The sequence below is a fragment of the Rutidosis leptorrhynchoides genome, chromosome 2 (assembly GCF_046630445.1).
Source record: "Rutidosis leptorrhynchoides isolate AG116_Rl617_1_P2 chromosome 2, CSIRO_AGI_Rlap_v1, whole genome shotgun sequence".
In the NCBI taxonomy this organism is placed as follows: Eukaryota; Viridiplantae; Streptophyta; class Magnoliopsida; order Asterales; family Asteraceae; genus Rutidosis; species Rutidosis leptorrhynchoides.
The window spans coordinates 47,861,544-47,886,940 of NC_092334.1; the positions used below are offsets into that span (position 1 = coordinate 47,861,544).

Genomic DNA, 25,397 nt, shown 5'->3' on the forward strand with positions numbered 1-25,397 from the left:
GAGTAAAATGACGAATTTACCCTCATATGCAATGCACATGTCAATAGTTAACGGCCAATTTATACGGCAGATAGACGGAGGGACGCGGATTGCAAGATTTTGCAATTTTAAGGACTTGAAAATTCAAAAAAAAAAAAACTCGAGGGACTCGAATTGCAATTTTGTGTATAAATGAAAGATCAACGGAACAAAAAAGTAAAAAAAAAAAAAAGGTTTTAGGAGGTAAGAAATGATAATAAAAATAATTGAAGATGATTGATTGTCTATTATATAATTATGGGGATGATTCTCACACACTGTTTTTTGATCCTCACTCACCCTTTTACCCTATTATTAGAGAGGAGTTCAAGTAAATTAGTGTGAGGATCAAAAAACAGTGTGTGAGAATTATCCCCTATAATTATATTATAATATAATTATATTATAATTAATTAATATTAATATATATCATTTTACTATTTACTCAGTTATTTTATTAGTAAAGGGAATTTTCGTCATGTAACACTTTAGATATTTTATAGAACCTACCCCATATTTCTCCCATCACCCACTCTCTCGATGGATCGAATTCTGGCGATAGGGTTTTCTTTCTAGGTCGCTACTTTGATCACCGATGATTCCTCCGTTGCGTGTTTTGTGTCACTCTGCCACCGTCATCACCACCAGACCACCAAACGCGGCCAAATTTGCTGCTGCAACCACTACCGCCGTTGCTTTTGGTACCATGACCACCGCCGCTGCTACGGTTTCTTCTCCACCATTGTTTCATTTCATTCCCAATTGTCACAACCCTTTTTTCCTATGAACCCCTAAATATACATCTCACATAATCGTAAGTTACTTTTTGATAGTTATTGTCATTTTTTTATTTAATTTTTTCTTTGTAAGCAAACTTCATCTACTACCGTCCGTTTGCGTCATCTCGAAGTTCCAGGTTTTGTTTTTTGCTTTTGTTGGTTATTATCATTCTTGAAGGTACTGATTTTTTTTGGTTTGTTGTTAATCGACCGGATATCATTAACTGTTGTTTATACGTTCTTTTTTATTGCAGATAACGGCTACATCTTTTCCTTATACCAGTAAGTTTTCTAATCTTATTTTTGCTATTTCTATGTACTTTATTGGTTTAACTGGATGATTTTTTTTTGTTCTACTGTAGGCTAATGTTTAAGAGGCATTTTTTATCTGCTGTTTTGTATGAGTTATTGGTATGAACCAGTTGTTAAATAATAGCCTGCCTTAAGTTCAGTTGGCATCCTTTTTGTAAGCCATAATAGTATAATGGCACCTAAAAAACGTGAAAAAAGGTCAGCTGAAAATGCGAATGCTTCGCTCGAGGGTATTAAAGACAACGCCTTCGTTGCGAACATTTCTTCTGTATCTTCGAGGAAAACTGATATTCAAAATATGTTAAATTATCGTAATCATAAGGCAAATTTGAGTTCGGATCGGTCATTATTTGTTGTTGGATTGTCTGGAGATTTGAAATTGAAGGCCATTGTACACTGCTTCTGTTATACTGTTTTGGGTAGTTCAGAAGGTGTGTAAATTTTGTAGTGTTTCCTTTTTGCTGTTCACAATATTCTGTAGGTATTTACATGTTTTGCGTTATATTGTTTCAAATGGCAGTGATGGACGCTAGGTCTCTGACAACTAATAGTTCATCCGAGGATTGTAATGCAATTGCTGATGGTAAATCATAGCATGTTTTTTCTTTGCTACTATTTTTGTAGTGCTTATTCTTTTTGGCTTGCAGATGGTGTTCTAATTTGTGTTATATTTTTTAAATGTTAACACTAGGTTCTGGCTCTTTGTTGCAATTGCCTGTTTACAATGCTCAAATCTGACGATCTTTACTTGATACTAATCTCGTCTTCAATTCCGAAGGTATGATTCAACTGATGTATGTTAGTTCAATGTTTTGGTCGCCTGCTTTAACTTCAGTTTCCAATTATTGTAGTCTATATTGTTTTATTTTTAGAGTTGTCATATTTTTTATTTTTTTTTTTGTTGTTGTATGGTACCTGTTGTTAATATTTTTCTTTGCTTCATAATGAGTCAGATTACTCCACTTGCTGATCTAAGACCTTATGACAATGGAAAAGTGATTGAGGTAAAAGTTTATTGCATATGGATAGAGCAAGAAACCCCCCAGACCAGACCCCACTTGGATATTGTGTTATGCTATTAGACGAAAATGGTATAACAAATAATTGTTTCCAATCTGCTTTTATATATTAACTGTACTTATTTACAATAGATAATAATTACAATAATACCACTACTTATTTTACATTTAAATGAACCCAGGGTAACACGATTTCAGGCAAATGCTTCAGATATAAGATTCTTCAACTTGGTTCTCGACATAGACAAAACCTATACTGCAAGTGAAGTTTTAACGAGTGGTAATGCTCTCATAGTCCTAAATTATTCTATACACTATTAGTTTATTTTTATTTATGTTAAGGTTGTTTTTTTGTTTATTTGTATAGATGTTACTGAAATGATCATGTTAATCATCTTCCTAAATGCATTGATATGTTAGACGTAAATGGTATGTTGTATTTATTAATATTTGATCACCGTTGGAGTTTAAATAGTTGTTACACTTCTATTGTCTCAAAATATGTTTGTATTTAGTTGTGCGAAAATACTCCTTGCTGAAGTTTAGTACAGTAGTATGTATGTGCTTATTACTTATGAAACTAATATAGTGATAAATAATTGTATGTTTGATTGATAAATGGGGAATAAAAATTACTAACTACTGAATAAAATTTATCATCTTAGTTACATGTTAAACGGACAATTTATATAGTATTCAATTTGGGTTTATATGTGTTGTATAGAAATCTGTGCTATTTGATGACGATTTAGTATTGGTGGTAGGACAAGTTTTTCGGGAATTCAGTTCAAATATTAGGCTGTTAATTATGCCATTAGATTCTTATATGAATTTTTTTTAAACAAAAAGTACGTTTATTGATTAACTATAATTCTTACAAGGGTAGCAATATGGGCATATGACCCAGACTATTGTAAAAGCTATTATGCATTTAGATTTGTGCTATTGACTACCATTGACTTATACATTTGATCCTTAAATAATAGAATTTGATTTTACCATTGACTACCATTGGCTTATACCATTGCTACCATTCTTATATGCAAATTGATTGTTCGCGGTTCCATTTATGTATATGCTTTTGTTTCTCGCACTTGCTCTATATGAATATAGGAGAATGGTTAGTGTTGTAATAGTATGATTGATTGACAAAAATGCAGAATAAAGATTGATGCTTATTGAATTAAGCTCATAATCATAGTTATATGTTAATTCAAATAGAATTTTTTTTTTTTTTTTTTTTTTTTTTTGCAGTTTTTACTAAAATTGTGAATGCTATTCAAGTTACGGTATTATTATAGTCGGTTACTTCCTTTTGTTAATGCTGACGTTTATTTGCGTTGTTTTTTTAGCTAGATCGGAAAACCAACTATGTGCTAAACATGGCAACTTTGTACACCTTGCAGATTAGAAACTACGGGTAAGACCTAAGTATGTGCAAGACTTTAGCATGTTTGTAAATGGTCTTAAGGTACTCCATTCTTTTTGAAAGTATGTTCTTTATAAACTTTAGCAATTATTCGTAATACCTAACTATGTGTAATATGTTCAATACAGTTAACGTACCCCTGCATACAACATGGTATTAGCCCCCGGTGCAACAATGAAACCAATTCATCGTCAAGCCCGCGGCAACTCGCGGGATGACCAAACACTTGTTATAATCATTATAGAGTATGGGTAATCAACTATTAACCAATAATTTAAGGCGTATGAGAATGATTAAGTACTTTAACTGCCATTAAAATAATATTTAATTGAATTTATCTAAATATAGTTTTAAGGGCTATCATTAAGAAAATAAAGTAAACATAAATTGTGGTACATTGAAGTTAAGAAGGTAGTTATTAGCAAGTACTGGAGGTGGTTATTAAGAATGTCTAAGTGAATATTGCATGTCAAAATGTGTTAAACATAGTCATAATGGTTATATATTAAAAATTCCTATTTATTTTTTATTCAATTTTTGGTCGTATCATGACACAAAACATCCCAATTTATCTTGTAATTATTTATTTATTTATTTATTTTTTTTGCAGAGTCTCACTTTTAGTCCATCCGGATGGCATAATATATCAAGTTTTGAAAAATGAGTGATAATTCTCGTCACTTAAAATTAAACTAAAATGATTATTAAGTTAATGTTACAAATAAATTATATATTTTCGCTTTTGTTACACGTAATGTCACGTAATGACAATTCAGTGTCAAGAAGTCATGTTTTTGTTCCATGTTAAAAAAGTTATCTGTTTACATTAATATAATTTTTGAAAATTTATAATCTACGGTAAAGTATACAGCCAACAGTATATGATTTATTTGTAACTTAAAATTATTTGAAGAAACATAGAAATATCTCAAATTTTTCATTGTTCGCTCATCATTTTACACCTATTTAATGTGGTCGTAGGTTAGAAATAAAGCAAAATTTCACAACTATATCTTTAGAGTCTCATGAAACCATTCAATTACATCTTACTTTTTTTTATATTCGTTAAATCCGAATGAATGTATTCCTTTTATCTGTGATTATGTTTTTGCAATTTTAAAAAAATAATTTATTAAGACTTGAGATATTTAAATAAGGAGTAGTATTTTTCTAAAGTAGTTTTTTTTTTTAACAGCGAGAGTGGGGACCACCAAAAAAGTTTTTACCACCCGATCATATCCGTCCCACGTGTCAAGGATGTTTCACCGAACAACTATCATAGCACATGTTCTGTGTGTAGTCACCCTTGGAAAATACCCTCCGAACAACTGTCATAGGACAGGCTGAGACAATAATGCCACCAAAAGACTCCATAACCGACTGCAAAGCAAATTGCATTATGAAATCCTCAAGTGAGACTCAAACTCGAGACCACACAGACACCTAGAAGGGCGGTAACCACTCAACATCATTTATTTATCTAGTTTTTGGCCAAGTACCATCAAAGGTAATGGTAATGCTCGTTATATTCCTTACTATTCCTGTTGTAAAAAAAAAAAAAAAAAAAATATGTCGTTTACAACAAACGACAATTCTAAAGCCATGAAACTCCAAGAATCCCTACCCCATTAATTGGTTTATTAAATGTAAAGTAAGATTAAATTAAAATGACTATATTAGAAAAAAAGTTCAAAACATTTTAAAAAAGAATAAGCATTTTGTATAAGAAGAAAGTGTGTCGTTTAACTTTATAAAAGAAAAAAACAAACAAGCGAAGTCATTTTGTGTAAAATGACAATCCAAAAGCTATTACCGACCCAAAATCCCTCCCCCGTCAGTTTATATTAGTAAAATGGCAATCCAAAAGCTATTACCGGCCCAAAATTCCTCCCCGTTAGCATATATTAGTAATGGCAATGGCAATTCAAAAGCTATTATCGACTCAAAATCGCTCCCCCATTAGTATATATATTAGTAAAATGGTAATTCAAAAGCTATTACGGTCCAAAATTCCTCCCCGTTAGTATATATTACTGTAGTAGTAATTAGTAATGTATTGTTTTAAAGGGTAGTAGTAATTAGTAATGTATTGTTTTAAAGGGATATAATTGATGTTAAATAACACATAAATTATGTTTTATAGACTGTTGTTTTATAGACCGATAGTAAGCATCGAATTTTACACTACTTTCCATTGAATTACATATGTATAAAATTCAAGTCCATTCCCTTCTATTGTTATCGATTTTTTGTGTCATCATTAGAACCAGTGGCGGAACTAGGATTTTTTTTCACCGGGGGCAAAAAAAAATTAAAACCGTACTAATTTTTTTGGACAAAATATTGGGGCAAAAAATTGAGCTTTTTGGACAAATTATGAAGGTTTTTGATTTTGGACAAAAGTTGAAGGTTTTTGGATAAAATTTGAAGGTTTTAAGGAAAAAGATGGAGAGAGAATTTTGGGCAAAATTCAAAGGATTTGGGTCAAAATATGTAGGTTTTGAGGCAAAAAATATTGGTTTTGGGGCAAAATATGTTGGTTTTGGGGCAAAAAAAAAAAATTCACTGGAAGCAAAGTCAAAAATCTAAAATTTTAACACTGAAAAAAAAAATTCACTGGGGGCGGATGCCCCCTCTGCCCCCATATATTTTCGCCACCGATTAGAACTTCAAGTATGTTCGTCTTTAATTTGCTTTGAACAGTTGACCACTTGGTGTTTATATTGTTTAATAGATTTGTTTTGTATGGATAGGCTGGTTCAAAAGTTGATTAATTTTGTTGTAGTTCTAACTAGTTTTCGAACTCTCGCTTCGCGTCAGGGTTCGGTTTTCAATGTATTTTATTGCGTTTAGTTTGTAAAATTATTTCGTGGCTAACGATGATGTCGTTGAAGCGCAACTCGAATCGAACTAAAAGGTATAATCCGTGAAAGATTTAAATGTTATTTTAAATTAACAATATATGTGCATCTCCGCGTTTCGCTATGGAATTGTCGACTTTTAAAAATTTAACGCAAAATCAACGTGTATGAAAAGTACCTCAAATATTTAGCGTTTTTTAAAAAGCGTCTGTTTTGCGTATAGTTAGTGACCTTGTGTTCCTAAAATTATTTCGAGTTTAACGATGGTGTCGGAAAAATTTAACTCGTTTCGAGTGTGAAAATATGACCTGTTGAATGTTTGGGTGGAGTTTATTTAAGATTTTATATGAAAATGGTTATGTGACACTTTTCCCCCTGGTTAGGGGGTCGATTTTAATTATTGAACAAAGTGTGGGGGCTTTTTTTGAAAAAAAAAAGGTGGAAGGAAAAAAAGGTGAAAGGACGAAATTGCCCCTGGTTACTATTCATCATTTTTGTCTATTAGATATAAGTATTAACAGTTTTCGAACACTCACTTCGCGCCGGGGGTTCGGTTTTCAATGTATTTTATTGCGTTTAATTTGTAAAATTATTTCATGGCTAACGATGATGTCGTTGAAGCGCAACTCGAATCGAACTAAAAGGTATAATCCGTGAAAGATTTAAATGTTATTTAAATTAACAATATATGTGCATCTCCACGTTTCGCTATGGAATTGGCGACTTTTAAAAATTTAACACAAAATCAACGTGTATGAAAAGTACCTCAAATATTTAGCGTTTTCTAAAAAGCGTCCGTTTTGCGTATAGTTAGTGACATTGTGTTCCTAAAATTATTTCGAGTTTAACTATGGTATCGGAAAAATTTAACTCGTTGCGAGCAAGAAGATATGACTCGTTGAATTGGGTGGAGTTTATTTATGATTTTTTAGGAAAATGGTTATGTGACACACTCAGGGGGGTCGATTTTAATTGTTGAACAAAGTGGGGGGATTTTTTTGAAAAGAAAAAAAAGAAGGTGGAAAGTGATGTGTGAAACGTGGTATATGAATTGTTGTATGGAAAATACCGGTTTTAAAGATTACACACACTAACGGGCAGTGTACCCGATCGTGTAGTAGTATAGATAATGGTAAAATCCGTGTATCGTTCCAAGGACAGTTATATGTGCAAGTTAAGATTGTATAAACTAAATTGAGATTTAACTAGATAAAATGAAATCAAACAAATACAAGATATTGGGTTGCCCTTTAACGATGTGCAAATCAATAAAGGAATAAGTTTAAAAGACAATATTTTTGGTATTTTAGATTTATAAAAATGAAAAGATAGTCTTTATATCAAATTAAACAAATATGCTCGTCTAGACTTTTTAACCTCGAATGTTGATTATTGTTTTAGGATTAAGACTGGATTGATTGACTACGTACGAGAACTAATTAATTGGTTTACCAAGAGTAGCCTTGTGCAAACACTCAAACGGGATTACACGACGCAAGTGATGTTCTTGTCATCTAAGACCTCCTATTTGTAATCAATTAATTCAACTAGCCTAAAGACTTGAATGATGATCATGCCAATGATGTGTTGATCATGATCCACTCCTATGTCAACTAATGGTTTAACTTAGTTCATTCTCTTGGTCCGGTTAAATGCCCAATTTACCCAAGTAATCAATTTAATGTAGCAATAGGATCCTTATAAACGTCACTAGATAAGGCAAATTACTAATACCTATTAGTTATATGGAATTAAATAATGAAAATATGTATAACAGATTCTAGGGAATTGATCGTTCTCCTAGACAACTACACATATCAATTAAGCTATCCGAAAGTATCTACAAGAGTCGTTCTTACATTTCTATATAGATTAATCGTTTGAACGCAACTTACCCCTTTTGGTAAAAGACAGGCAAACACTTGTCACTAGGTGCAAATCAATATACTAAATCAACAAGATGGTGTTTCTTAGTTGAACAAGTATACTGACTAATTAAATCGAAAAGATTAAACTTAACAAGAATGGTTCTTGTATTCAAACATCAAACTATCATGCATAAGAACAATCAATCAACAAAGGTAAACAATCAACATCTCGATTATTAATCTAGACAAACATAAAAAGAACTAGCTAACAATCATATTTAAATACAATAACAAACTGGAAACAAAGATAGAATTCATTGAACTAACAAGAATCGACCTCTTGAAGCAATCTTGGATGATGATCCTGATTTTTTTTGATTCCGGATTGAAATGATGGATTAGGTAATCCTGGATTACTCCAAGGATCACCTTGAATCGTAACCTCTGCCTCTGAAAATGACTGTGTAGTGGTGTCTTTTGAATGAGGCTGGACATGGTTTTAAAAAGGGAATAATCTACACCGAAAGTGGAGTGCGCCGAGCGCACTATTTGGGGTGCGCTGAGCGCACTGTTCACCAACCCCGAAAACACTTTACAGCTCGACTTTACGCGTTCAATCTGCTTTACAGGCTGGAGTGTTGGGGTAATTTCTATAACATCATCGGAATCCTTGTCGGGATCCGATTCATCGGAGAATTGGTAATCCTCCCAATACTTTGCTTCCTTGGCGGAAACACCATTGACCATAATTAACTTTGGTCGGTTGGTTGAGGATTTTCTTCTACTTAACCGTTTTATTATTTCCCCCACTGGTTCTATTTATTCTTCCAGTTCCGATTCTTCTTCCGGTTCCGATTCTTCCTCCGGTTCCGACTCTTCTTCCGGTTCCTCTTCGGGAAGGATTACCTACATCTCACATCCCCCATACACCACTCATGTTGTATTGGGTTTTGTTGTTGTTGTTGTGTATTCCTTAAAAGTAGTTCCCATCCATTTTCTCTCATACATTGAAGTCTTGTCTTAGAGCCCCTCACTTGATGCATTGTGTTTACAATATCTTGATCTTTTATTTGTAATGTTGTGTTCAAATCATTTGTGATCTCCAAGACATCAACCATTAAGTGTAGCCAAAAAACAAAATCAAACTTTAGTAATTTTCTCAAAAGGCGACATGCTTCTGCTCTTTGATCTTGACAATTACCAACTGCACTGATGTCCTTAAGTACTTCACAAATAGAAGAATATATAGTCAATATGTTTAGAAGTGAACCATAGTGAGAACCCCGACGAGTATCACACAGACGTTTAACTCCTACTTCTTGATTTCGACCGGTACCAAGTTCACCTGTTTTAAACAAAATATAAACAAAAAATTGGTACTGTAATTGCTATTGACTACTGTATTTTACAATAAACATAATCAATAAAGTAAATTGCTAGAATGCTACTGTTTTTTAAAGGGAAAAAAACTTTTATCAATGTAAATTGTAAATGTGTACAAGGTGAACCCAAATGTCAGAAGGTTAACTTAAATGTAGAAGGTTAACTTAAATGGTTAGAATGATGAATATATAAATTGTAAGCTTCTAATGCAGAAGCCGCGGGAATTAAAATGATGAATATGTAAATTGCTAATGTAAGTAACAAAGACATATATTATTAGAACAACAAAAATACTACAATACAAACAAAATTGCTATTGTCTTATAAACCTATACCACTACAAGACAAAAATACTACTACAAACAAAATTGATACTTTCCTATACTCCTATATAACTATATGCATATAATGTCACATGTAGAATTAACTTTATATTAAAACGTATCCGAGCCAATGCCTCCACAGTGTATGTTGCTTGCTTTTTTCTAAGTCTGTCTCGACGCTTATACGAGGAGCCAATCATGTTAAGCAATCCAGAAATTCGCTCAAAGAAATCATTTATTGAACAATGATTTTTTGCAACAAACACGAGTGCCAATTGACTTTAGTGTGCAAAAAAAAAAAAAAATGAATAAAATGTGTAGATTGAGATTCTTTCATGATCAAGGTATTCAAACCATTGAAGGCGCCGCTAATGTTACTAGCTCCATCGTAACCTTTCCCCCAGATACTACATGGACTCAACCCTTGTCTTAACAACATTGAATAAATGGATGACTTTAGTGTCAAAGATGAAGTATCACTAACTTGTTTAATCCCAATAAACCTCTCCACAACAACCCCTTCATTATTTACAAATCGCAAAATCAATGACATTTGCTCTTCACAAAGTACATCACAGGATTCGTCTACTAAAATGACAAAGAACTCATTTCCAATCTCTTTTGAAATAGCCTTCTCAACCTATACTGCAGTAGCACGTACAATATATTTTTATATAGAGCTACACTTCATTTGTGAATTCTTTGGTGCTTTCTTTAACACAACATGACCTATTTTTTCATATTGAACCTCTAACCAATGTAGTAATTCACAAAAGTTATCTTTATTAATTGAATCTTCCTTTTCATTATGGCCACGGAAAGCTTGTTGCAATAAGAATCTCACACAATCAACGGAAGTAGTTAGCCAAATATGGTAATTTTTATTGTTCGCATAATTTTGCTTAAAAAAAGTTGTAGTGATGGACTATTTATGGTTCATCAAACTTTGACATTTTTCGAAAGCTATATTATGTGGCTTGCTATCACTATGTACATCTAAGCGTTCTTTCTTATTCCATGCCTGAAATCCACCTTTAACATAAGTATCCGCTCCCTCTTGAGCTTTTATCTTAGATTCAATAGATAACAACACAAGCAAAAGACCGCTTCTTTCTTTATGCTATACTCCAACCAATATTTGTGATCATCAAACCATAATGAAATAAACTTACGGCATTTACCTCCAATTTCTCTTTGCAGAAAAGGATGATTTCGCCGTTGACAAAGACCTTTTAGCAAGTATGTTCTTCTAATTTCATCTCGTTGACTTGGGTGGTAGTGTTCCATGCTCAGACGTTCTCCTGGATCAGTCGGAAGTTCATTCAAATCAAATCTTGTATACTTTATGAAAGGGACTTGATGTTCATCTTCTTCAAGTACTCTCTCCTGGACATAGGGTTGTTCTTCAACAGTGTTTACCGAAGCACTAGTAGAATTCCTAAATTCTCCAGACTTTTTGAAGTATCTTAACATGTTAACAATAGCTGTCAAATTTCAAAACCACAATCAAATTTATAATCATTAACTTAAAATAAAAAAACTAGCTATAACGATAATTTAGCTTACTGTATGAAAGCTAAACATGTAAGGATGTATACCTTTATTCAATTTCGAAATTTTATGATCTTATTTTCTTGAAATTTTTTATAAAACATGTTTTCAACTTCTGGACAATGTAACATAAAAGTGAAAATCGCCACTGACTATAATGCTAATTGCTAAGGACACAAAAGTACAAATCCAATTCGCTAACTCAACCTATACAAAATTGATGTATAAACACAATAAGAATAAGAATTACATGGATATTACAGGGATTCATACCCAATTATTTTATAGAATTCAAGTCATTTATAAAATAAATAAATAATGAAAAAAACCTAATAATAGATCATTAATTACCAGGCTACCACATATTATGTATGGATAAATTGATTGAGGCAGACTGCATAATCCAAAGGATGATTGATAATGTTGAACGGAGACTAAAAGATCGAAGGATACGAATGACTAAATGATCTAATGAAGGTCACTATTCGCTAATTAGATATTTGTTGCTGATCTTTTAAAGAAATTATTAGTGAATTGGTCAAGGGATAAGGGCTATTGCCTATTCGGCTAAAGATTTATTTTTATATTTAATTTATTTAATTGCACGTAGTATAATATAAAAAAGTGAGCTAATTTCAAATACTTTTCTAGTTTAAACTATTTAATTATAATCTCTAAAATTTTATGAGATCTCATTATTATATTTAGTAGTATCCTGTAAAAAAAAATATTTTGTAATAAATTTCAAAAAACTAGTGGTGTCACAGGACACCACGGGTTCTCACATAAAGTCGCCCCTGATTCATATCCGCTTTAAGCGAATCGGATCAGATGGATATCCATCGAATTGGATGTTAATTGTCATCACTACTATTTGTGTGTTACTCCCCCGTCGCATATAATTGTTTCCAGACAAAAAACACACAATATAATATATATATATATATATATATATACCTCATAGTTTTACTCCTTACTTTTTACCTACATTTTTGTTTACATATATAAAAAAGGACTTTTTCTACTCTTGGATTGTTTTACCCCAAAAATCACTACTTTTTATTATTGAATAAAAAAAACCTACATCTCACTTCTCTATATCACATGTCATACATGTTTTGTTATTGTTGTATGCACTTTAGTCCTTTATTTTTATTTAGGACAAGGTATAATAATAATAACTAGAAAAACATCTTGAGATATTCAAGAAAAATGTCAGAAATAATTATTGAATAACCTGATTAGGTCAAGTATAAATGAGTAAATGCATTTGTCATATCTAAATAACTTGAACGTGAAATTTTGCATCCATTTACATGAAAATATATGTTTTAAATATAAAATGTAAATATATTATAAAAGAATATAGTGCATTCATATCCCATATCTATATGATACTCCGTATCTCATTAGCTTGTCGTTGCATTGAATATTAAAATTCTTACAGTACCATTTTTTATAACAGATCAAAGAGGACCATGATTGATTATTTAAATATTTGAATAATGTGCTCCATTATCTTAATTAGTGTTCGAACCCTCGCTTCGCGCCGGGGTTCGGTTTTCAATGTATTATATTGCGTTTAGTTTGTAAAATTATTTCGTGGCTAACGATGATATCGTTGAAGTGCAACTCGAGTCGAACTAAAAGGTATAATCCGTGAAAGATTTAAATGTTATTTTAAATTAACAATATATGCACATCTCCGCGTTTCACTATGGAATTGTCGAGTTTTAAAAATTTAACGCAAAATCGACGTGTATGAAAAGTACCTCAAATATTTAGCGTTTTTTAAAAAGCCTCTGTATTGCGTATAGTTAGTGACAGTGTGCTCCTAAAATTATTTCGAGTTTAACGATGGTGTCAGAAAAATTTAACTCGTTGCGAGCTAGAAGATATGGCCCGTTGAATATTTGGGTGGAGTTTATTTAATTTTTTTTTATGAAAATGAGTATTTGACACTATACCCCCTGTTTGGGGGGTCGATTTTAATACTTGAACAAACTATGGGGCCTTTTTTAAAAAAAAAAAAGTGGAAAAGGGGGAAAAAAGTGAAAGGACGAAAGCGCCCCTGGTGATTATTAATCGTTTTTGTCTATTAGGTAGTATATAAAGTATGTGGTCGATTTATAATGAATGAGAAGTTTAATGGTTAAAGTATAAAATGTTAAAAGTTTGTGGTAAGTTTATAAAAACCATAAAGTTAACGATTATATATTTTGGGGTTAAAATGTAAGTAAGTAAAATATTGGGGTAGTTTGTGAAACTTGTGAGGTTTGCTATTCATTTTGAGTATGCCTTTTAGGTATATAGATATAGATATAATATAGTAAAGTAATAACAATAACGTAACAATAAATAAAAAACATAAACAAATAAACAAATATTATTAAAAGGGGGTGAAATTGAAGAACGTGGATTCCACTTGGATGTATCGGTTAGAAAGGGCGGGTGTTTTGTTAGTTATCCAAAATCTCTGCTGGACAAGCCCTAATTCCCCAATCGATGCCTTCCTTGTCCTCCCCCTCTCACGGCATCATCAAACCCTAATTCCCCCATTCAAGATTTTACAATTATTATTTTATCAATTACTATTAAATAATTTTTCTTATTATTTAATTAATCCATTTCTATTTCCATGGTGGTACATTTTATTCGTCATCCAAATCAATCGACTTTACACTTCAATTCTCCAATCATCATCTGCTTCTTGGTATGTTTTTTTTTTTTCTTTCTTTCAAAACCCTTTTCCCATTTTTTTTGTTTGTTATATTGATTGATGGCAATGGCAATGTTGTTGTTGTTGTGTGCTGTTTGATTTGTTGAAAAAAGGAATTGACTTTAAAAGTCAACGATTTTAGTTTTCAAGCTTAAATTAGATGTCAAGATTTGGTTGTATCAAGTTATTAGTAGTACTCTGCTATATAGAAATGATTATTTAATGAAGAAGTTGGCATGTATACTAATTATGATCATATAGTACATTGTAAGTAAGAATCCTTGGTTAGTAAGAACCATCACAAGATAGCCCAGTGGTTCGGGCCTGAGTTCCTTGCAAGAGGTCTCAGGTTCGAATACTGTCTAGGACGAATATTTAGTGGTGGTCAGGGATGAGTTGGAAACAGCCATGGAGTAATCCCGCTGGGTTCGTATATCAGACTATGGGGTCGGATTACTCGCCTTCTCGGGTAGCCCGAACGGGAAAACCTTCTACCCTTTTACCTGTTTTATAATTAATAGTTATAAATAAATTATATTTATATGGTACATTGTAAGTAAGAATTCTTAACAGCCAGAGACTCGAATACTTGTATACATTATTTAAAAAGTGAAAGTTTGGTAGCGAATCTTATTGTAGCATATATTAGATAGGGAGAATCGCCCTTTATAAAAATCTAATATCCTTTTACTTTTGGATGGATTGCTTGTTGTTGATGATATTCTTTTTTTGTTTCTTTATTGTTTGATACTAAAAAATTGTTGTTGGGTTTCTGATATCTCTTTAAAACATGTGGTTTTCTTTTGCTTTTCAGTTTCGGGTTGAATTGTTGAAGATTGCAATTTTTGTTGGGTGATGTCAAATGCTACAGAAGGAGGTGCTACAACAAAATTAAAAAACAATAAAACGAAAAAAAAACAACTAAAAATTCATAAACCTATAAATGAGGGCCCAAATTTGATCATTATGTTGAAGAGGGGTGTTTGTTAAAATAGTTATGTATAGAGAGTGAGAGCTTTGTTTGTTTGTTGAATAGGTTACATTTGGTTACTTTTTTCTTATTAGTGATTTGTTATATCTCAAAAAAAAAAAAAAAAAAAAAAAAGAAAGATTTTTGTTTGTTTGTGTGGGTTGAGTGACTCCTCGAGGCGCCTGTGTAACGGATATTCAAGGAGACGTAGATGTGCATATAAAGCTGGCAAACTTGTTTGGCTTATTATACACAGAGCACTGGCTGTTTGCAGAAACCATTGCTGCCTATGCGCGCAATGGGGGATAGATGGACAACATATAAATTCAGTTTATCTCGTTTCTCGCTTTTGATTCTTGTTCTAATTCTAATTCAAGGATGTTCTTCACTTAACCCCGAGGGTAAGTTTACTTTATTGTACAAAATTGTTTATTTAATTGGTAGGGATTTGTATATAATGTCCAATTAATTTGTGGAGTAGTTTTTAAGCGTTTTAGTTGGTTTTTTGTTATTGGAATCTAGGTTTGGCCTTGTTGGATTTTCGGGTAGGAGTATCTCATGATCCACGTGGCGCATTCGCAAGTTGGAATCCCGATGACAGTGATCCATGTTCGTGGTCTTTTGTGCATTGTGTTGATGGTAATGTTCACATGCTGTAAGTTCGTCACTCTTTTTTGTTCATTTTGTGCTTATGGTGGATATTGCGGACGTGTTGAATAATTACGTGTTTTGATTTATTTATTTTTTTGTGTTTTCTTTAAAGGAATCTCAGCGGGTTATCTTTGGAAGGAGTTTTGGCACCTGAGATAGCGAACCTCACACATTTGAGACGTCTGTGAGTGCTCTTTTATTTTGTATTTTGTAGTTTATATTATAACCAACATGTTATTAGATGTTAAATAAGAAAAAGTTAATCTTTTGAGGCATTTATGTTCGATGTGCCAAATAACTTTACAATGAATAAGCTTTTGTATATTTTTTTCTTAATCTTGTTTTGTTTATTTGTGTTACTAGTGTCCTCTCGCAGAATAAGTTTCGTGGGGTTATTCCGGAAGAGCTTGGCAAACTTACGATGTTGGAATTACTAGATTTGCGGGATAATAACTTCAGTGGACAAATTCCATCGGAGCTAGGAAGGATGCATTCATTAAAACGGTTGTAAGTGGAATAAGTTAGTCCCTTTATTCTCTGAGTCTTCATCTTTGACTTTTTAGTCTCAAACTTGTATTTCCTAAGTTCTCAACCTAAAACATTACTTATTAAACTTAATGTGTGCTTGATGTGCATGTAAGGTCATATCTCTATAGTTAGTTTTTAGTGGTAAATGGATTGTGATATGATTTTTTTTTGTTTGGGGTCGTAATGATCAGATTTGGAGTATCAATAACGTTTCGTATAGTAGAACCGGCTATCAAACCATAAAGTTTAACCTTTTTTCTATATAATAAAATAAAACTTGAACTAGCACTAGTTAACTTTTCGTTATACAATTTAGTTTGGCGAGAACTTTTTTATTGATTCTTATAGATTCTTTGTTAGAGAATGCTGTGTGAATAATTTTTTTAAAAATGTGTTAACATTGGTTACATGAATATCTGAACTATGGTAGTTGTGTAATATAGGTTGCTCTGTAACAACAATTTTGAAGGATTGATTCCCATTGAAGTCAGGACTCTCAACTTTCTATATGAAATGCAATACGATGAAAACCTTTTAGCCCTTGTTGCCAATGGGATTGGTTGTCTAAATAGGAAGTTTGGACGATGGTAAGACACTACTCATGATAATAGTAACTACAATTTCCAATTTTTACTTGGGGGTGTTTGCATGCACTTTTTGGAAGTAATCTTGTGGTATTGAAGACTAAAAATTTGATAATATCACAAATTAAAAGTGTTGCATTAGATAGAAATGTCAGAAGTTGCCACGTTCACGTTTAAATATTCATATAATCACTTAATGAAACATCCAAACACTTCCTTTGAATCAATTGCACACACTTTTAAGCAACAATCACCAATTACAGTTTTAAGCACGTTTCTATACTTATTGTGTAGTATTATTGACAGTGTAATGCAGGGAGGTTCAAATCTTCAAAAGAAAGCCGATTCTTTTCTGATACAGCTGAAAGAATTAGTTCACAGATACCTCAATCCATTCCAACTGTAAGTAAGAATGTCAAATAGATTTAAAAAATCACGCTTCTTTTATATTATATCAAGTATATAAATATAAATATACTCATGTGTGTTCTTTCTTAAATAAGTTTCAGGAATTACAAGAACTCCTTGAATGATTGCGCCATCTGGGAAAAATGTAAGTAGAAAAAACGCATCACTTGATTTGTTAGAAAATAAATGAGTTATTTGGGTTGAATTTCTTAGTGGGTTGAAAATTGCTCAAAGCGCAACTTTGGTGCATACAACCCTGTAAATCACATTATTCAAAGAACTATATTAATATAGTAACCCCGTGTCTTCTTTGTTTAATTTTTTTAGCACATTTAAGTGCAAGTGTCTCAGGTCGATCCAAATTCTGAGTAGACCTTTCACTCTCACATTTCAGCCTGTAAAGAATATTCCTTTTTACTTCTCATTCTTCATTTTCCCTGTGTAAACCAGTAGGTGAACCAGAACCAGAACTAGTCGAGAACATTGTACGTCGAAAGCTAGCTGAAGAGTCTCAAAACCTAGCAGCCGCACCTTCTCCTAATAACGGGATGGGCCCACCGAAGATCATATCTCTCCCAACTAGTAGAAGCAGCGGATCGTTTCCCGCTGTACCCAAGGACAAGAAAGAACAAAATCCACCGCCGCCACCTCCAATTGCCGTCATTCAAGATACTCCGAAAAACCCGACTTCAGCAACAAATCAGAATCCAGAAAGTAAAAGTGATGGCCAATTTGAAGAAAGTGATTCAGATAAATGGAAGATTTGGTTTATAATATCTTTTTGCATACTTTTGCTGATAATAATCGCTGTAGCTCTCTGGTGCGTGTGTCGAAGTCGTGCGGTTAAGACCATAGGTCCTTGGAGGTCTGGTATCAGTGGACAATTGCAAAAAGCTTTTGTTACTGGTAATTCTTTTCTTGAAACATTGTTAAAAGTATGGATTTGTGTTAGATTTTTTACCAGTAATGTCCACATAGATAGATTTAATCTATTATCGTTTATTATGTTAAAATGAAGTTATCTTTGTTTTTATTTGGTATTAAGATGTTTTAAAAGGTAAAAGAACATAAAAAAAAATGTAATACAGAGTTATTCAAGAGGCATTTTTTGTTGTCTTGATGTTTTAAAAGGTAGAAAAAAAATCTCTTTTTGGTGGTTTAGATAATCTTGGATACTTAAAAGTGATGAAAAAAGGTTAGTACCCACAATGAGAAGTTTGGTAAAGTTGGGACCTTTTGTGTCATTTATCTCCGAAGTTTGGAAAAATTGGGACCTTTTGCGTCATTTATCTATGAAGTTTGGTAAAGTTGGGACCTTTAGCGTCGTTTATCTTTGAAACCGAGTCCACCATTGGAAATCCTACATCTAAGATAAGCTAAAAACAATGTTTTGTACAGAATATCTTGATTAAAAATCCTGTATTCACGCCACTTATCGTCCACAGGTGTTCCAAAGCTAAACCGAACCGAGCTAGAAACAGCATGTGAGGATTTCAGCAATATTATTGAGACAACCGAAGCTTATACAGTATACAAAGGAACGTTATCTAGCGGGGTTGAGATCGGTGTGGTGTCAACTTCCATTCTCAGTCTCAAAGATTGGTCAAAGCGTGCAGAACTAAGTTTCCGTAAGAAGGTTTGTTCATTTCCGGGGATTATTAATCTATCTTTCACAATACACATATAAGTTATAGCTAACGTATATATTCTTGCAAGGTGTTTTATAGATTGATGCGTTGTCACGGGTTAATCACAAAAACTTTGTTAATCTTCTCGGTTATTGTGAAGAGGACGAACCGTTTGCTAGGATGATGGTGTTTGAATATGCTCCTAATGGCTCACTCTCGGAACACATACACGGTGATTACTCACTTCTTATATATCTTTAATCTTTAAATGAAAGTGTGGTTTATATTTGCTTATGATGAAATAAAACAATTATAACAGTTAAAGAACTTGAACATCTTGATTGGAGTTCGAGGATGAGAATTATAATGGGAATAGCGTATTGTCTTGAGTACATGCACGAGTTAAATCCTCCCGTACCGCATACCAATCTGACTTCAACAGTGATACGTTTGACCGACGATTATGCGCCCAAAGTAAGATGTTTTTTCCAGCGTTGATTAGTTGTCATATTCGTACATTTGTTTCTGACTGTCGAATGCGGCAGTGTTTTTATCTAACGTGTCAACGAAAAAGTAGATAAATATGGGTCAAGGTATAGGGTAAACATTTAACATCAAAATTTTATTTTCTTTATGTTCTTTTTGTGTTTCGCATATTATACGTTTGATTTTTTCAGTTTAGTTTTGCGTTTTAGTTTCGCATTTCCGTTTCGTGGAACTGAAAATTGAAACGCGAAACCGAAACGCAAAACTAAATTGAAAACTTAAACGTATAACGCGAAATTGAAATGTGAAACACAAGAACATAAAGAAATTAATGCTTATATATTGTAATGATGATACTTATTAACTTGAACGGCTTTATCAAAGAATTAGATTATTTTTGTGATAAGTATTTTTCCTTTAGTTTGTCATTAATTCTAACATACAAGTTAATTAATGGTTTAGAAATTTGGGCAAAGGTGTTTCGTTCCAGTTGACTCTTTTAACAATTACTCATTTTGGACTTGACCCATTTTAACCCATTTACTGAACCCGTAATTTGTAGGTTGCGGAGATGTGTTTCTGGAAAGATTTGATATCAAAAGCAAAGATATCAGCAGATTCTGAATCGGAGCATTCTGCACTGCCACCACTCGTTGATACAGAGACGAACGTCTATTGTTTTGGTATCCTAATGCTCGAAGTCGTTTCGGGCAAGCTTCCTTATTCTGATGAACAAGGGCATCTTGTAGATTGGGTAAGACCTTCAGAAAAAGAAAATATATTAAAAGTTCCTAGTTCTACCATTGATTTTACATTTTAATTAAATGTGCTCGTTAGAGATGACAAATTAGGCGGTGGGGTCGTGGGTTGAAAAGGGTAATTTGGTGGTCGAAACAAGTTAGTGACCCAAAATACCATTTGTTCCATAGAAAAAAAATTTATTGTACATTTTAGTGTGTTAAATATTATCACACACACATTGTTGGAGGTAATCAGTTAAGGGAGATAATAGGGAGATAATCAGTTAAGGAGATGCAAAATAGTCCCACATCCGAAACTAATAGAAAGAAATATATGCATATAAGATTAGGACTGCCCCATCACTAATTGGTTTTAGAGGACTGCGCTGATTCTTACAATTATATGGTTAAAATATGATTGGAGTTCAAATCACGGGCGGTTTTATTTAGGGGCAAGCGGGGGCAGCCGCCCCCAGTGGATTTGCAATTTTCAGTGTAAATTTTTTGGATTTTTCGACTTTGCCCCGGTGGATTTTTTTTTTTTTGCCCCAAAACCTACATATTTTGCCCCAAAACCTTCCGATTTTGCCCAAAAATCTCTAAATTTTACCCCAAAACCTTCAAATTTTTACCACAAACCTTCAAATTTTGCCCAAAAACCTCCATAATTTGCCTAAAAAACTCCATTTTTTGCCCCAAAACCTCCATGTTTTGCCCAAAAAAATTGCTACGGTTTTAAATTTTTTTTTTGCCCCCAGTGAAAAAGAATCCTGGTACCGCCACTGGTTCAAATCATTGTCATATCGTTTTATGTATTAGTTTTACTAATAACCTATATCTATATTTGTGTAGGCTGCACAATATTTGAACGATAAAAGAAACATCAGTCACATGGTTGACCCAACATTAGAATCATTTAAGCACCACGAACTTGACGTAATATGTGAGGTTATAGAAGAATGCATTCATCAGGATCCTCGAAAAAGACTAACGATGAAAGAAGTGGTTACAAAGCTAAGGGAAGTGCTTCGTATTTCACCAGAACAAGCAATTCCTAGACTCTCCCCGCTTTGGTGGGCTGAGCTCGAGATCTTATCCGGAGAGGCACCATAATTAAAATAATACGAGTAACTATTAAAGATACGCAACTCCCTTTTATTGCGAATGCTTGTAGATTTCGAGGAGTGTGGTTAGATCGATGAATGAGAAAGAGTGTATATAACGTTGTTTATGTCCAGTGTGCGTTCAATTTGATTCATTTTTTGATTGTTTGAGAATTTGTTTGTGTTTGCCATGTCGTCTCGGAAATGTTTGTCATGTAAAACTTATATTGTTCGAACCGCGATTTCAAGATTTATGATGCATACGTATTTGATTCAAGGTAAATTTAGGGCGAAATGGTTTTGGAAAAAGTTGAATTATCAAGCTTGTTACATGTAAGGATTTTGCTAACTCGTTAACACGCTTTAATGTGTTGTATAATTTAATAAATGTCATTTTGAAAGTGACAAATAACCGTTGTGTACAATGCATTTAAGCGTGTTAACAACAGCTCTTAAGATTGTCGTTAGCAAATTAATAATGATGGATTTGATTAATGTAGCATATATAATAAATATTCTTTTTATAACAATGAATGGAAATGAATGGAGAACAAGTACAATGAGAAACTTATAAGTGAATGTTTTTTTAAATACTTAAAAATGGATAGATCTCATATCTAATGTTACAACTCCCACTAATAACTCTTCCACCTTGTTTTCCATCACAACACCTTGGAAGTTGACTAATTGTAAAGTCCAAACAAGTCTTGCAATCACCACTTGATAGATCCCTTGTGCACTGAACCAACCCATAAAGTTTTTGTGAACCTTCAAGGGCTATAACCCCAGCCGCAAACATTTTTGGGTCGGTGTAAGCCATGTTGGACAAACCATTCAATAGTCTCTTGGTTCCGGAGTTAAACGACATTGGATCACTTGCATTGTTAACGTTCCACGCGTATAACATACCTTCTTTGTCTATTTGGCCAGAGAAGTTGGTATCAGAATATCTCAATAGACACTGGTCGTACCATATGGTTGCAGCCTTGTTGGTTGGACAACGCTTGCGTATTTCAGAACTTGCATTAGCAATACAAGTCATACAGTCTTGAGGTGATACATCACCACGACATAGTGAAAGACCGAATGTTTGAGCTTGGTACTGGCCCACAGAGCCATTTGAAAAGCCATTTTGAGAGGTTTTGAAGTTGAGTTCACCTAAGAGTTTGTTCAAGTTTTGTTCGTAAGGACTATAAGAGGTAAAATTATCAGAATTAGCGGAACAAATGAGGTACGTCGGGTCATCGGCGATAACAGTATGGACAAAGTGAAGCAGGAAAACGACAACAATGAAAGTAAAAGTACGGTTTGACGGTGACATCTTGTTAAAAACTAGGAAGATCGATCAGTATAAATCGTAAATATGATACATTGTAGGGTAATGCATGTTTCTTCTTATATAGCTGATAAAGTAAGAACCAAATCAATGTCAATGGTTCAGATGATATGACATTTTCAAATGATGAAGCTTTCAATCTTATTTAATTTACTTGTTGATTACATCAAATATAGTAGTAAAATACATGTAAAATAATGCTTATATATAATTTTCAAAATTTTGACCGAACCCTATCTATGGACGATTAAAAAAATACGAAGTACGTAAATTGAGCCGACTAATTAAACACGCCAGGTGATTTGTTGGGAAAAAAACAATGCGGGTCAATACTAATACAAATAATTAATATTTAAATCTTATCTTTAATTAACTCCAACTCTCTAAGGGTGTTATTGACAAACACTTTTTAAAGGAAAATCTGTTAATGTTGATGAATCTGCTCATGTTGAAGAAACTGTTCATGTTACCCTTAATCAAGATACTCAACAATCTACACAAAATGCACGTTTAAAGAGAACTAGAAAGCCCTCTTAAAGAATATTCATTTTCAATATAAAAAAAATAATTCAAATATGATAAGGATGGTAGCGGTTCTAGTTTGGAGAAAACCTTCACATTGAAAGAAAATGAAAAAGAAGCAGAAAAGTGATTGGTTCAAGTTTGTGTTTGTGCTCATATCTTTTGTAATAATTTAGGCATCTAGCTACCTATCGATCGTGAGGGAGGTCGCCAGAGGAGGTGGCGGATCGCCAGAGGGTGACGGCCATCAGCAGCAAACTGCCACATGCATCGTTCGTCAAGCCTGCAACGACCATTCGACGAGAGAAGAGTAGGCCCCACATGCTTTTTTCAAATGGATATAACTAGTTTTCGAACCCTCGCTTCGCGCCGGGGGTTCGGTTTTCAATTTATTTTATTGCGTTTAGTTTGTAAAATTATTTTGTGGCTAACGATGATGTCGTTGAAGCGCAACTCGATTCAAACTAAAAGGTATAACTCGTGAAAGATTTAAATGTTATTTTAAATTAACAATATATGTGCATTTTCGCGTTTCGCTATAGAATTGTCGACTTTTAAAAATTTAACGCAAAATCAACGTGTAAGAAAAGTACCCTAAATATTTAGCGTTTTTTAAAAAGCGTCCGTTTTGCGTATATTTAGTGACATTGTGTTCCTAAAATTATTTCGAGTTTCACGATGGTGTCGGAAAAATTTAACTCGTTGCGAGCGAGAGGATATGACCTGTTGGATATTTGGGTGGAGTTTATTTAAGATTTTTTATGAAAATGGTTATTTGACACTTTACCCCCTGTTTGGGGGTCGATTTGATTTTTTGAAAAAAGTGGGGGGGACTTTGTAAGTGAAATGAAATTGCGAAAAAAAAGGTGAAAAGACGAAAACACTCGTACTTACTATTCATCATTTTTGTCTAATAGATAGGATAGTAATAGTAATGCCGTTGTGCTTTTTTTTTTCAAATTTATTTTAACTCTATAAATATACACACTTTCACAAGCATTTTTCTCACTCAATACACCACTTTATTTCATACATATTGAAAACCATTTCATTCCATACAAGAAAAATGTCTCAACCAAACAATGTTTTTTTTCAACTATATTCTCAATAATCCAATCTCGTCGCCAAACAATTCATCATCGAATTAAGCTAGCAATTCTTCACCAAGTCAAACTAGTTTTTTATGATTTGCACCTAATCAAAACGCATTTTATCAACAAAACTTCATTCCACCACAACAACTAACATTTCCACCACTACAACAACTTACATATCACAACCCGTATTATTCACAACAACAACCACCGTACCCATACATTTCACAACAAAAGCAAAAATTCTATTCACAACAAACACCATACGTCCGACAACCTTTAACAAAACTGACAATTGAAACCGTACCCGAAACACAACCCGAAACACAACCCGAAACACAACTCGAAACCGAACCACAAAAAACAAAAAGAAAAGGGAAGAAAAATGTAGTTGTAGGTGAAACTAGGGAACGCCCGAGACGTCAACTTATGCTTTGGACTCTGAAAGAAGAAAAAATCTTTGTGGAATGGTGGCTCGATGCAACGGAAAATCCGAAAATCGGAACCTCACAAACTCACAAATCATTTTGGAATACGATTGTAGCCAACTATAATCTTGCCCCTGATCACAAAAAGAACAACGATCAAATTACCAGCAAATGGGGGAAAATGGCAAAAGAAGTCGAACTTTTTGTTGCTATTTACAAACAATTTAAAAAGATTGGCGAGTGGAACTAATGAGTCGAATGCCATTGAAGCTGCACCAGTAGAATATCAATCACGTCAAGGGTCAAGTTTTACACAAAATGAAGCTTGGAAAGTACTTCGTGAGTGTCCAAAATTTAGTATGTCGGAAGGCATTATGAGTAATCGTAGGCGTCAGCAACCAGAACCACCGATCTTTTTGCGTGACGAGGAACCTTTAAGGGTTGATCCAAACCCGAATCAAATAGAACTATTCGAGGATGACCCGATCCGGCGTTCACCCGGTCGACTAGCTAGTCGAAAAAGTCGTAAAAGTGAAGGTTCGTGTGACGCCGCTTCTTCACGTTGCTCATCCGATGAGGTTCGTTCTCAAATTTTGGTAGCCCATCAATAAATTGTTCGAACTCAACAAGAAAAACGTCAAGGGTCAATAATGAAAA

The 25,397-nt window shown here is 33.4% G+C and overlaps 3 protein-coding genes across 18 annotated transcripts; 2 read left to right on the forward strand and 1 right to left on the reverse strand.

The window, feature by feature from the left end:
* Window positions 1-569: 569 nt before the first annotated feature.
* Window positions 570-5,119, forward strand: LOC139890829 (uncharacterized). 12 transcript variants are annotated; one of them, XM_071873744.1, is made up of 9 exons: window positions 570-832; window positions 1,052-1,079; window positions 1,160-1,540; window positions 1,630-1,692; window positions 1,801-1,887; window positions 2,063-2,113; window positions 2,311-2,408; window positions 3,481-3,599; window positions 3,686-4,091. In XM_071873744.1, the coding sequence occupies exons 3-5, from the start codon at window positions 1,282-1,284 to the stop codon at window positions 1,845-1,847; spliced, it is 369 nt and encodes a 122-aa protein (XP_071729845.1). In that variant the 5' UTR covers window positions 570-832; window positions 1,052-1,079; window positions 1,160-1,281; the 3' UTR covers window positions 1,848-1,887; window positions 2,063-2,113; window positions 2,311-2,408; window positions 3,481-3,599; window positions 3,686-4,091. The 12 variants fall into 12 exon arrangements, 11 of the variants coding, with proteins under 11 accessions (XP_071729845.1, XP_071729847.1, XP_071729846.1 ...); XM_071873746.1 differs by lacking the exon at window positions 570-832 and adding an exon at window positions 4,753-5,119 and having other exon boundaries at window positions 850-1,079; window positions 3,686-3,802; XM_071873745.1 differs by lacking the exon at window positions 570-832 and adding an exon at window positions 4,753-5,118 and having other exon boundaries at window positions 850-1,079; window positions 3,686-3,808.
* Window positions 5,120-13,990: 8,871 nt separating this feature from the next.
* Window positions 13,991-21,637, forward strand: LOC139890831 (protein MALE DISCOVERER 2-like). 5 transcript variants are annotated; one of them, XM_071873756.1, is made up of 14 exons: window positions 13,991-14,256; window positions 15,077-15,633; window positions 15,755-15,887; window positions 15,996-16,067; window positions 16,247-16,390; window positions 16,855-16,998; window positions 17,302-17,397; window positions 17,499-17,548; window positions 17,857-18,309; window positions 18,849-19,039; window positions 19,131-19,263; window positions 19,351-19,505; window positions 20,080-20,271; window positions 21,110-21,637. In XM_071873756.1, exons 2-14 carry the CDS (start codon window positions 15,522-15,524, stop codon window positions 21,368-21,370), a joined length of 2,136 nt encoding a protein of 711 aa, XP_071729857.1. In that variant the 5' UTR covers window positions 13,991-14,256; window positions 15,077-15,521; the 3' UTR covers window positions 21,371-21,637. The 5 variants fall into 5 exon arrangements, with proteins under 5 accessions (XP_071729857.1, XP_071729858.1, XP_071729859.1 ...); XM_071873757.1 differs by having other exon boundaries at window positions 17,505-17,548; window positions 17,854-18,309; XM_071873758.1 differs by having other exon boundaries at window positions 17,505-17,548.
* A 309-nt stretch (window positions 21,638-21,946) lies between these two features.
* LOC139890832 (antimicrobial ginkbilobin-2-like protein) lies at window positions 21,947-22,681 on the reverse strand. Its single transcript, XM_071873760.1, has one exon. The coding sequence runs from the start codon at window positions 22,679-22,681 to the stop codon at window positions 21,947-21,949; it is 735 nt and encodes a 244-aa protein (XP_071729861.1).
* Between the last annotated feature and the right edge of the window lie 2,716 nt (window positions 22,682-25,397).

What these genes read in the sequence shown, in the direction of transcription:
- LOC139890829 (XM_071873744.1), top strand. Translation starts at nt 1,282, where the DNA reads ATGGCACCTAAAAAACGTGAAAAAAGGTCAGCTGAAAATGCGAATGCT. An exon ending in TGTTTTGGGTAGTTCAGAAG is followed by an intron (nt 1,541 to 1,629) that starts GTGTGTAAATTT and finishes TTCAAATGGCAG; the next exon opens with TGATGGACGCTAGGTCTCTG. An exon ending in TTGTAATGCAATTGCTGATG is followed by an intron (nt 1,693 to 1,800) that starts GTAAATCATAGC and finishes TGTTAACACTAG; the next exon opens with GTTCTGGCTCTTTGTTGCAA.
- LOC139890831 (XM_071873755.1), top strand. Translation starts at nt 15,522, where the DNA reads ATGCGCGCAATGGGGGATAGATGGACAACATATAAATTCAGTTTATCT. An exon ending in CTCACACATTTGAGACGTCT is followed by an intron (nt 16,068 to 16,246) that starts GTGAGTGCTCTT and finishes TTGTGTTACTAG; the next exon opens with TGTCCTCTCGCAGAATAAGT. An exon ending in AACTAAGTTTCCGTAAGAAG is followed by an intron (nt 19,040 to 19,130) that starts GTTTGTTCATTT and finishes GGTGTTTTATAG; the next exon opens with ATTGATGCGTTGTCACGGGT.
- LOC139890832 (XM_071873760.1), bottom strand. Translation starts at nt 22,681, where the DNA reads ATGTCACCGTCAAACCGTACTTTTACTTTCATTGTTGTCGTTTTCCTG.